At 38.6% G+C, this 12,509-nt stretch overlaps 1 protein-coding gene across 5 annotated transcripts in view; it reads right to left on the bottom strand.

The window, feature by feature from the left end:
- RGSL1 (regulator of G protein signaling like 1) overlaps window positions 1–12,509 on the bottom strand; it is a 103,929-nt gene that overhangs the window by 49,257 nt on the left and 42,163 nt on the right. For all 5 annotated transcript variants that reach the window (XM_031936996.1, XM_031936997.1, XM_031936995.1 and 2 more), the window contains 9 exons: window positions 9,457–9,531; window positions 8,460–8,589; window positions 7,125–7,229; window positions 5,792–5,953; window positions 3,690–4,804; window positions 2,162–2,224; window positions 1,483–1,717; window positions 973–1,083; window positions 269–377 (listed from right to left, as the gene is read on the bottom strand). In XM_031936996.1, the coding sequence (XP_031792856.1) occupies window positions 269–377; window positions 973–1,083; window positions 1,483–1,717; window positions 2,162–2,224; window positions 3,690–4,804; window positions 5,792–5,953; window positions 7,125–7,229; window positions 8,460–8,589; window positions 9,457–9,531 (2,105 nt within the window). The remainder of the gene's footprint in view (window positions 1–268; window positions 378–972; window positions 1,084–1,482; window positions 1,718–2,161; window positions 2,225–3,689; window positions 4,805–5,791; window positions 5,954–7,124; window positions 7,230–8,459; window positions 8,590–9,456; window positions 9,532–12,509) is intronic.

Here is a 12,509-nt window from a genome sequence, read left to right as displayed (position 1 = left end):
GATATAATTAATAGACCCTGGCAAAGCAAGAATTTAGGTCGCTTATGGGATGTGAGGAGCAGGGGTAAGGAATGGTGACACCATCCATCCATATAGAGTTAACTAGATTAGAAAAATAAATGGAAGCATCAGACCTATCAGTGGAAATACTGGTATCAGATACATTGAGTTTGTTAGCATCGGATCGGAGAAGGTTCATACAGAAGTGGAATTCAGGAGAGAGATCAGACCTGCAAAGATGGAGTAGATGCAGAAAACTATTTCTTACCTGGGTCTCAGTGAGGGTTTCCTCACAATACCGCTTCCCTTCTTGAGGAAGGATAAGGTACTCGGATATTGCAAATGAGGATACAACTTCTTGGTTGCCTGCATCTTTCCTATTGGGAAATTTCAAGTGTTATAAGATTTTAAAGTTTGAGATTTCCTATATTTATACAAGAATGATTGACTAAATTAGGGTTTGCCAAAAGGAGAATGAGAAAGACTAAAAAGGAGAGGGGTAAGTGATTAGGAGAGAGCCATGGCACTATGCACTATCACGAAAGAACAAGAAATTTCCAATGCAAAAGATTATGGAGAAATATGAAAACAATCAGTACAGGAAGCTATTTTGACTTGGATCACTTCTATCAATCTTTTTCTTTACCTCAGTTTGCATAGGAAAGAGGAAGACAGATATACCTAGCTTCTAGATCAAGATAGTTAAAGAGTCTTTATTTTTGGTGGCCAAAGTATTATAATCACAACTCTTCATTAATTAAGTATATTTGAATGCATAGAGGACCCCATGTCCATATTAAAGTTAGGGTACAAAGTAGAATAAACAGGCTATCTTCCCCTAAAAGCACTGCTTCCAATCAACATCCCACTAGAACAAAACAGAGTTCCACCATAAGCTGGTATCTTTTGAAAGTGAAACTCCCTTTCTCCTCCCTCAGGATTTATTTTTTTTTCTAATGTTTAAGCACTTACCAGCATTTAGAGATATCTTTTCATAATACTTCTTAAAGTCTTGACTCATCTTCTCTATAGCCACTTTTGGGTTCTTCTTGCACAGCTCTTCAAAGCTCATTTGCCTTATATCTGTCAAAGGAGAAGAAGATACAGGAACAGATTGCTTACCAATAATGAGCTCCACGTTGAGTTGATTAATGTTGACCTGGTGAAAAAAATTCCATTAAATGCATTACATATATATGTATATATTTATATACATATGTCTTATTTCAATGGGATATCATGGTGGAATGGGATGTCTGCGTCTCCCACAGGAACCCCACATCCAAGTTAGAATTAAGGGATAGAATACAGAGACTAACTGAAAATTGAGGCTCTGCTTTTTAGGAACCTACAGAACTAATGATAAATACAAGGCAAAGGGTTACAAAAAAGAGAATTATAAGAATTTTTAGCTGATTCAACAAGCATATTAAGGGCTTCAGATAATTTTTGTCATTTGACCACAGAAATCATGAATTTTACCTTCCCTGTACACTGTAGGCTGTAGTTCCAAATGGAGAGCTCCTCCTTTTTTCAGGTCCTGCAGAGCTATCATTTGCCAGTGTGTGTCCGTGAGTGCTTCCATGTCTTCCAGGGTGGACAAATCATGACTCAGCATCAGGGATTCCTGTATCCTCTTACACAATAGAATATATTCCATGTTGTCCAAGGGCTCCTTTGCTTTCTGCCTCTTGATTTCACTGCTATTCTTTTGAGACTAATAGAAAGAGGTTTTGAGTTTGCCATAAGAACAGGAGACCACACCAGAAGTAGTTTTCTTCTGGTTCATCCATGAGATGAGAAGAATAATCCCCCTTTGTATAAGTTCCCTCTACCTCCACCTCCCCATTGGACCCAGTTTCTATTAGAAGTGAAATCTTCCTGGTCTGAAAGTCTGTGGAGGAAAAAAGTTGGGGTTAGATGTGTGTGGATTGGACTTATTTTAAAGAAAGTGAGAGCACTCAATTCCTTTTATGCCGGACACAATGATCTGTTATTCATCCCTGAAGCATAAATGGGTGTCACAATTCCTCAAGAACTACAAACATATAAAATTCTATATTGTTAACCTCTGGCAGAACAGCCATCTCTTTTGCCCAAACACTCACGTGAATCCCCCAGTACCTCCTCCACCCAATACCAATTCCTCAGCCTCTCCTACCACAAAGATGAGAAACCAGTAGTCATCCAGATCAAGGAAGTCATCAAAGAAGGAAGCAAGAATCTAAAATCCAAACACAAAATATGAGTTATTGAAACAAATGTACTTTTTGGCTCACCAGGACTTCTGTTCCATCCAGGCTAATAATAACAAACAACAACAACAGTAACTACTAAGATTTATGTGGAGTTTGACAATTTACAAAGCACATTACATAAATCTTTTTGGAATAGGCAATTTTATCAGGAAACTCTAATATAGAAGAAAAGTTCAACTGTAATGAAGAATACTAACTACTCCCATTCCTTTGCCTAAGGATGACACTTCATTTGGGAACTCTTTGGAGCTCAGCTAATTACTATTTACATAAAGGGCGGCATTTTGCATAATTTGCTCTGGTTATTGAAATCCTACCTACATTTCATAGATGCACTTAAATTTCCCTTCTTTCACCCATTGGAAGTAATATCTCCTTACTCTGGATGCTCATAGCCTTTCCCTTTATTTTTGTATTTTTCTTTTCATCTTCTATACCATATTGTAGATATTTATGTACATCTTATCTTTTATATTAGATGTTCTCTTGGCTTACTTTTTGATGGCAGGGACCACACCATTCATGATATGTCTCACAGAGCACCTGGCACAGTGCCTTGTAATAATTATTTGCTGAATTCAATTGAACTGGGAGCTGGAAATAGTAACCTAAACCATTACTTTTAGCCCTAGGCTTCTTCAAAATTAGCCTGAGACTACTAGCTCAGATCTAATAAAGTCTCAAACTGTGGACTTCATTGCACTACAGCTTACCTAGTTAGTATGGAGCGCTGATATCAGGTTTTACCTTCTTCCTTTGTCTTCCCATTTGCTATCTGATCCTATGAGGCCTGCTAGAAGATTGTAGGATCATAGTTGTTTAGACCAGGGTAGTAAAGCCCTTATTCAAATTCCTACAGTTCTTTTAGGAGAAGGAATGGCTTCCTTTTTTATAATAATAGTTTTTTTTTTCTTTTCCAAAATATATACAAAGATAGTTTTCAACATTCATTTTTGGAAAACCTTGTCTTCCAAATTTTTTCTCCCTCCCTCTCCATCTGTCCTCTCTCCTAGACAGCAACTAATCCGATTTAGGTTAAACATATGCAATTCTTCTAAACATGAGGAATGGTTTTCTTAAGCTTTCCTAGATTAGAGGGATAGATAGTGAAGACCCTATAACAAACCCAGTATATAGGAATGTGACTATACTAGGTGTAGACAGCAGCAACTAAAGACAAAGACCAGGTGGATTTTAGATTAATTTTTCTTTGGTTACTTTCAAAAGGAAGTAGACAAAAGTAGCCTGCTGTTCAGTGACCTGGAAGATTCAATAGACCTGTTGTTTTAGGAAGCTCATTCAAGCTTGTACCACTCTCCTCCATAGTTATAAGGAATTCATAATAGGACTACTAGGAATAATATTGCTAGAATCCACCCAGTGATAGAGACATCTGTTCTCTCAATGCTAGCTCTGGGCCTCCTAGTCTACCTTGCATATCTCTTTCTGTGCTGTGGGGATCCAGGGAATCGCATTCCCAGAAGGCAGCAGCTGTTTCAGGTGCTGGATAGTTTGAGGTTTGAGTGGCAGGGTGGAGCCATTGTCCTCACTGAGGTAGAGCTCACAGATGCGATTTCCAAGAGTGTGCCGAAATAGCAGATTGCCACCTTTCTTTGCACTGATGCAAATGGTCAGGAAATTGTCCAGGTCCTTCCAGAAACGCAGGAGGCGGTTTTCCATCTTGTAGTGCTTACTCTTAAGATAGTCTCCAAAAGGGTTCCCCGCATAGGAATCAGCAGTCAAAGCCCAGTGCAGGTATTCAAAGGAACAACTTTTCTTAATCACTTTCTTTAGGGATAACCGGGAGGGGTAGTTGATAACAGGGGTGGAGTTTCGCAATTTGGCTGTGAATTTCTTCTCACAGACTCCTTCTAGAGAAAAGGGCCGAAAGGTTTTAGTATCCACCTTGGAGCTGAAGATTGTGGAAGTGATGCTCTCCTTTACCTTTAAATTATCTAGACTGTCTTTAAAACGTAATGGTCGTAATGGTCGCAGGGCACCCACGTGTACAACGAGTTTTGGTGGAGGACTGAAGACATCAGGGAGACCTTGAAACTCTTTGTCATGCAACTTGCTCTTTGGAGGATGCAAAGTGTGAATAAGAGGCAGTTCCGACTCAACAGTCCATGTGCCCTGTTCAATAAATCGCCACATCTTCTTCTTTATCTTTTTGCTACAGTAAGGTTTCCGGGTCACATAAAGTCTCCTAATGCTCATCTTCAGGGGGAGGTCACTTGATATGGAGGCTCTATATTCTCCTTCTTCTTCTTCTTCTTCTTCTTCTTCTTCTTCTTCTTCTTCATCTTCATCTTCATCTTCATCATCATCTTCTTCTTCTTCATCATCCTGACCAAGGCGTTCTTCATACTCCTGCAACAGAGCCTGGCACTCCTCCTCCTTGGCCATATTGATCTTACAATGAATGTAAAAGTTTGGAAGCCAATAGCTCTGGATTTTGAATAGGGCCACTTTCTGCATACGGCTCAAGATCTCCCTCCTGGTAGTGGATTGTTTGGGATGCCACACAGAGAGGTTCATCAGTGACTCTGGAAAGGACACAGAAATCAAGGGTGAAGGTAGAATGATGATTTTTTTTTTTTCAGTGAAGGGGGCAGGGAAGGAATAGGCAAGAGACAAAATAAATGATTATTAGAATTTAAAAAAAGAAAAGATGATCATTTTGCTACTCCAAGTGCTATTCAATGTATTATCTTGCTTGTTCCTTATGGACATCCTGAGAGGGAAGGGAAATCCAGACTTTAACCCCATTATGCTCATTTAACTGATGGGGAAACTGAACTAGTAAATCAGTTGTAGACACAGTAGCCAGAGCTCAAATCTGCTGAAGAAAATGGTGTAATTAATTGAACTGTGCCCGGTATTTTGACTCCGAGATGGAGTGGGGAGAAGAATACACGTAAATCTTGCTTGGTATAATACAATCTAACACAGACTACTGAATAGATAAATAAAAGAAAAAAAAAAATCCAAGGAAATATTGAAGATTATGTAGAGTCTTGAAATCTCTTTTATTTAGAAATTAGAGGTATATTTAGTTATCAGCACTAGATGACCATAGATAAAACTTTCTAGCCCTGTGTTTCTTAATCAACTCTCATGCATCCATATAAATGGGAATGATCAGAGGATTAACTAGTCTAAAATTGGAGGCATAGCTAAAAGGATTTCGAATAAACCTTTAATGCATTTGCAATTGAATATGGGTATGTCTGGGACTTTCAGACAAAATGATGAAGCCACTCTGGTTAGGAGAAAGTGGCCAACTGCTCATTTGTCCCAACCTAGTATTGGACAGCTTATTTTTCAGGCTAATGCAAAGTGCCAACTTAACTGGCAGTGTCTTTTTTCCAGACTCTTCCTCTTTGGGCTCCACAGGCACAGTGATTATCAATAATAAGGAGAATGAGTTTTGAGGTGGACAATTGAAAAATGATTTGAGTCTATTGATTCCTCCTCCCCTTCCCCCCCCCCCCAACCCCGTTTCCTCCTTATGATGCCTTTGAGATTCTTACTGATGTTCATATTGCAAAGAATCAGGACAGAAGACCCTTCCTGCAAGTGAGTGGCCTTCAGCACAAGGAGGAGGGACAGATAAGTGTCCTTCTGTTTATCATTCGTCTCATCTATCTCGAGGATTCTTTCAGCAATTATCCAGAACTCCACCAGTTCCTCCCCTGCAGAGTAGACAGCAAAGTAAGAGGAGATTAAATTGCATGCAGAGGAAGGGTTGGGCAGTCCCCATCCTGGTTTCTTTGAAGGATTGATACATCTGAACTCCCTGCCACACAACCTAGATTTACCAGGAAAAGCTTCTTGGAGTAAAATTGCTCTCTTTTCAAAAGCCCCATTACCTGGAAGGAAAGATAGGGTATGGAGATACAAATAGGAATTCTGGTGCCTGAAGCAAATTTAGTTGGTGACAGGAGCAGCTCTCTTGGGGTTCGGGATTCCACATCCTTGTTGACCTTGGGCATCCTTTGAAAAAGGTGTAATGTGGATCTGCAATCATACAGTGAGTTGCCACCCGCCCTGGGTACAGCCCCACTAGGACAAGGGAGACAGGAGGAAAAATAGGTTCAAAGATATTCGGTTACTTGCCTAAGATCACAGGTAAGAGTAAGAGATTGGACTTGAAGCCAGACCTTTTTGATTCTGAGTTCATACTTTTCTCCACTATTTTTCTTGCTGCTTCTCCTCAGGACACTGAGGACCATGCATGAGAGCTCCAGAAAAGCAGCTAGTGGAATTGCTCCATATTTCCAAGAAGGACAAGTTAAGTACAGGGATCATTCTAGGAAGGATATTCAGAACATTGTCTGTCCACTTTTTTCTTTCTTATTCCTCAGAACACATCAACTTATGCTGAAGAGGTAGAGGAGGTAGGAAAGAAAAAAAAAAGGCTCTCTTCCCCGACTCTTTATTTAACGCGGGTCCCAAACACAAACCAGCAGTCAGGGATGCAAAATTCTAATTGTGTCACCAACAGCCAAGTGAGGAAGTGGAGACTGAGGTCTTAAGCACTACTATCCTATTCCTGCAAAGTGCTCACTTTGTGTGTGGTTAGTAATCACACCATGATGTTTTCAGCATAGAGTAGATAAAGACCCATTTTTGTCCTCTTCCTATATGGAGTCAATTTCCAGGGAGTTTTCCTCTACAGGCTGCCTTAAATGGATTGGCAAAGTGGACTCACTGGATCTTCATTTTCTTAAATCTTAATTTGAAAAGGAATCAACACTCATATTTTGTATCCTAGAACCCCCCCCCCCCCGATTTAATAGAAGAGAGAAGATGGAGAAAAGGAGGATGGAAGGAAGCAGATTACAGGAATAGCTGCAGACCCACCTGCTGTGCCACTGAGGTAGGCACAGAAACGCCACATCCCTCGGACACCACCAACACATTTGTAGAGCAACCACTGGTCTGCTGTCTTCCATCTCATCATCTTGGCTGCCAGAAAAATCTGACAGTGAGAGAGTGGTCCCCAATCCCCCTGGCAACTTTTCAAATAGCCAATCTCCTCCTAGCTGAGGCTAGTAATCCCATTAGACCATCATGCTCAGGAAACCAAGGCTGTAGGTTCAAATACTAGAAAGTCATTTCTGGAATACTCAGGTATGGGGGACAACTATGATGGCAGAGGCTCATCTATCTAAATATAATAATGTGGTTTTGCATGCCCTAGGTTGGCCCTGAATCCTCTTAATTGTGGTCAGTTAGTTCTTTGGGTTATAGCTTGAATAGACAATGGGGGAGACAATGTGAAAATAAAATTGAATGTTTGCCCCCTATCTCTGGAACAATTTCTCTAAATATGTTGGGTTGATTCAAGAAGACAGGTCTCCTGCCTTGTAAGCCCATTACTGAAAGCAGCAATTTCTAAAGAAAATCTTAATTCTATTCTCTGTGCCAACTTCTCCAAAGACACCCAAAGCAATATGAACATGTGGACCCTTAATGAAGTCTATTGGGCATGGAATTCTTGTTTGGAAGCCTTGTGGCTTTCCATTGTATTCTCATTGTTATTATTTCCTTTAATGTCTGTCACAAAACAATATCATACTCTTTCTCCCTTAGATAGCTCACTGCTGCTCCTTCTACTCATTTTCTTGGAGCCTCAAGATATTGTTCAACCTTCACTTTCTTGAAGCTTACTAATTAAAGTTCAATTTTCTTTTCCTGGTATTCAGTGCCCTCCATAAATAGGCAACTCTCCACCTAGTCTTCTATCATTTCATATTTCTCATTTCCACACACTCTATGATCTAGTCAAACTAAAATATACTTCCTAAACATGCCCTTTGCTTTTCCACCTTTGTTCATGCTATTGTCTAGGACTAGAATATCTTCCCTACAACAATTTACCTCTTATATTCCTACCCATCTCGAACAGTCCTATTACACATTCCCTACAAAGACTTCTTTGATCTTTCCTGTCTATAATTATCTGAACCCTTTCCCCTCCCTTTTTTGCATTTTTCTAATGGACAAAACCATAAATTATTGTTTATCAAATTACTTGTGTTTTATAACTTACACTCCTACATGACTATAAGTTCCTTACGGGAAGGAACCTTGTATCTGCTAGCCTTTGTATCTCTCTTAGCACACTGCATGGTGCTCTGAATAGAATAATTGTTTAAAAGTTGTACAGCTGAATTGAAAGTGAACTATGCTCACCACCCTCTGAAGATCTGATGAAATTGATGAGTTCCTTACAGAGCATATAATGGTGACATAAGTTGGTCTTGCAGAAATAAGGTAATCTGTATTTTTCCAACCACGTCAGTAAACCTTTGTACTTGGCAACCTAGAATTCAAGAAGGACAGGAATAGAGGAGAAAATAATGGTTACTGGGAATCTCAAAATTGGGGAAAGTGACAATCCCTTCTCTCTCTTCCTGACAAAGTTGGATCCAACCAACTTCTGAGAATGAAGTCAGAGAGTACTAAAAACAGGGTCCAAAGAAAGGAAACTCTAGTCTGGAGTTGAGATTGGTAGAGAAAGTTGTATTAGGAAGGAAGACAAATAATGGTTTGAATTCCTATGGTAGTCTTTCATTTTTTAATTTACTTTTCTGAATGTGGTGAAGTTGTTAAAATAATATCTATCTATGGTCTATGTGAAGAATGAACCTTTCTTCCCAAAACAGTCCTCCACAGACACCCCTCCACATTCTCACTTCCAAAAAAAAGGATTGGTTTTTCCTATTAAGCTCCTTCTGAGCAGGCAGGGTCTTGATTTTTTATATTTATATGCATAAATCTTATTCTGTCAAGTAGTAAGTAAACATTTAACAAGGGTGCTGCCAATTTACTGATAAGGAACTTCTCCTTCTTTCCCTATCTCCCTTTCTCTCTTCCTCTCTCAATCTCTTTTCCCCTTTCCCATTCCCCCTCTCTCTTTCCTTATCTCCTTTTTTATTTCTCTGTTTTTCTCTCTGTCCCTGTCTCTACACACACACACACTCACACACACACACACACACACACACACACACACACACACACAAATTATTTACCTGGTTCAATATTGGGTTTCCTGTTCCTCGTGTGCCTTCAACTTGCCTCAGGTTTTGTGTTCTCTCCCTTTCTCCAACCACCCTTCAACTTACTCCTACATCCTCCCCATATGTATTTTCCACATAATGGAAAATTTTGTTTGAGTTTGACTTACCAAACTTTGGGGTAACTCTGGCCATAAGGTCCACTGTAAATCATGAACTATATAAATTGGCATTTGGCCAAAGACCTACAAAAGAAAGAGAATAATCCAGCCAGCAGATCTAGTCATAAAATGCACAGTTAATTATATAAAGTTCAGAGCAAAGTCCCTTGAGGCCATGCTCAACTGTTTCAGAAGATATCATTCTTAAAACATTCCTAACTTAATAATACTGAGCAATAGAGCAGAATAAACTTGCAAATACATACCCAAAATTGACCAGCCAATTGTGTGTGTATGCCTTCTTGTGTATGTTTTAAACTAATTCTTCTCCTTAGCCAATCTATATAAATAAGTCAGTTAACCAATCAGTCACTCAACAAGCTTTTACTACACATTTACTATTTGCTAAGCACCACTATATAAAGCACTGGAAATATAAAGAGAAGCAAGTTTAATGGGGGAGACAATGTACAAATACCTAGGTATATATAAAATATAGACATAAGTAAATGGAAAATAATTTGTGAAGGGAACCCATAATATGGGTGGGCATAAGGTGGAAGCAAGGAAGGACAACTGAAGGCTCTAGTATTTGATCTGATTCTTAGTGGAAGAAAGAGCACTTAAGACAAAGAGGTAAGGAGGTGGATCATTGTAAATAGGGGAGACACCTACTAGAAAGGCATTGAGACAGTCTCAGTCAGTAGATTACCAAGTCTGAATTGTATAATGCACTAAAGGGAATAAAGTGTAAACTGGAAAGCATGGGGTGAAATAATTTTCTAGTCTAAGATAACTTAAAAAGCTAGCAAAAAACTTCTGTCTCACTCAGATAAAAGAGGAACACAGTCCAACAAAGGTGGCATCTAGGCAATCCAGTAGTAGGTCACAACCCAAGCAGCTATCAATGAGGTCTTCAGGACAGGCCAGCAGTGAGGCCCCATACCCCTGGTGAAGGTCAGCAAAAGGTTCACCAGCATAAGAAGTTTGAAACAGTGCTCTTTCCACCCCAAGAGCATAGCCCAACTTTAACATAAAATTAAGAGTCATGAATTAAGTTGGAAGAATGAGCAAAACCAATAACAAAAATACTGTCATAGAAAGTTACTATGGGATCTCCTCTCATCCTAGGATGCTTAGTACTAGTAACTAGCCTTTGTTCATTCTGCAGTCTAGTACTTAGTACTTTTGATAACTATTCTTACAGACCCATGCCAAACTAATTTTTTTTAACTCTCTTTGAGGGAGAATTCTGGGAAGATGGTAGAATAGACTGGTATATTTTAAGCTCTCTAGATTTCTCCCACAAATAGAACAAATTTGTGCCTCAGGGCAAACATAAGACTGGTGAAAAATTAAGAAGCCTTGGGGCTGAACAGGTAAGGGTCATCCAAATACAACTCAAGAAAATCTGAAGAAGGACCTTGGGCTGGGGATTAACCTATGTGAAGTGCATACACTTTCCAAACAGCTCTGCAGAAACTCCAAGTGGGGATCTCTTGGGTTAATTAGGTATGGCTGGAGTCTCAATAGAAACCAAAGACAATTTCACCTCCTGAATTGTTTGTGGAGTCAGGGTCTGAGTCTAGGAAGACTGCGTGAACCTTGTGCTGCAGAGACAGGGCCCTAAATGAGAAGTGAGTGTAGAGGCAGAGAGACAGGGATGCTGTTGGCTGTAAGCACTTGCTGGAGGGTGAAACTCTTAGTTTGTAGTTCCATATCAGAGGGGACAGCTGAAGTGAAGCTTGAGGTATCACCCCTCCACCTTATGATTAGAGATGTTTACACTAATACCTCTTATTTTAAAAAATGGACAGGCAAGGAAGAAAGAACCCATCTTACCATAGAAATTTACTATGGGAACAGAGAACACCAGGGTTCACCTTCAGAGGAGGACACTGAAGTTAAAAAAAAAACAAAAAACTTCTACTCCAAAGAGTAATGTGAAATGACTCCCTGCCAAGTGAGAATTTATAGAAGAATTCAAAAAATCAAATGAGAGACATGGAGGAAAAACAAAAAATAAAATAAAAACCAAGAAAAACAAGAAGATTATGAAAAACAAGTTAACAAACTGGAAAAAGAGAAGCAGTATCTCAGAAATGAAAACAACATTTTGAAATTTAGAATTGGACAAAGGGAAATCAATAAAGCTATGACAGATCAAGCAATAACAAAACAGACTATAAAGAAATGAACAGAATGTGAAGCATTTTATAAGAAAAATAACAGATCTGAAGAACAGATCAAGAAGAAAAAAACATAAGAATAATTGGACTGTCTGAAAGTTGTGACCCCCCAAAACAAGCTTAACACAATAATACAAGAAATAATCCAAGAAAATTGTCCAATTCTAAAATTGGTATTTGTTGTTATATATTTTGAATTCTTCCCGATGTTTCATTGGGCATATGGCAATGAGGTCTTTTGTTTTGTATTGTTTTTCTGTTCTTTTTCTGTTTCTTCAAATAAAATAAATTTAATTTTTAAAAAGTTTAAAAAAATATTGAGCTAATAAATAAATCTAGCAACCGGTTTGATGGTGGCAGGGAAGAGGGAGAAGGAACAGTGATAGATTGGTTAATTTTAAGAAAGGAAGAAAAAAACACATTTTCTAGCATCAAAAGTGAAAAGAGTGAAATTACTCTTACATTACAATAAAGAAGAAATTAAAGTAATCATTATGAAATATTTTGTCTAATTATATGCCAGCAAATCCAACAATCTGAACAATCAATGAGTATTTACAAAAATATAAATATTATTCATAAAGATCGAGAAATAGAATGCCAAAATAACTCCATCTTAGAAAAAAGAAATGGAACAAGCCATTAATGAACTCCATAAGAAAAAACCCAAGGGCCAGATGGGTTCACAAAGGAATTCTACCAAGCATTTAAAGGACAATGAATTCCAATACTATATAAAGTAACTGGGAAAATTGGGAAATAAATTGAAAAAAATAATTGGGAAAGAATCCCACCAAATTCCTTTTAGGACATAAATATGATACAGAAGCCTAAATTAGGAAGAGCTGAAACAGAGAAAGAATTATAAACTAA

This window comes from Sarcophilus harrisii, chromosome 4 (assembly GCF_902635505.1).
Source record: "Sarcophilus harrisii chromosome 4, mSarHar1.11, whole genome shotgun sequence".
Lineage (NCBI taxonomy): Eukaryota > Metazoa > Chordata > Mammalia > Dasyuromorphia > Dasyuridae > Sarcophilus > Sarcophilus harrisii.
The sequence above is the reverse complement of the archived record's forward strand: the minus strand, read 5'-3'. Positions and strand labels throughout refer to the sequence as shown.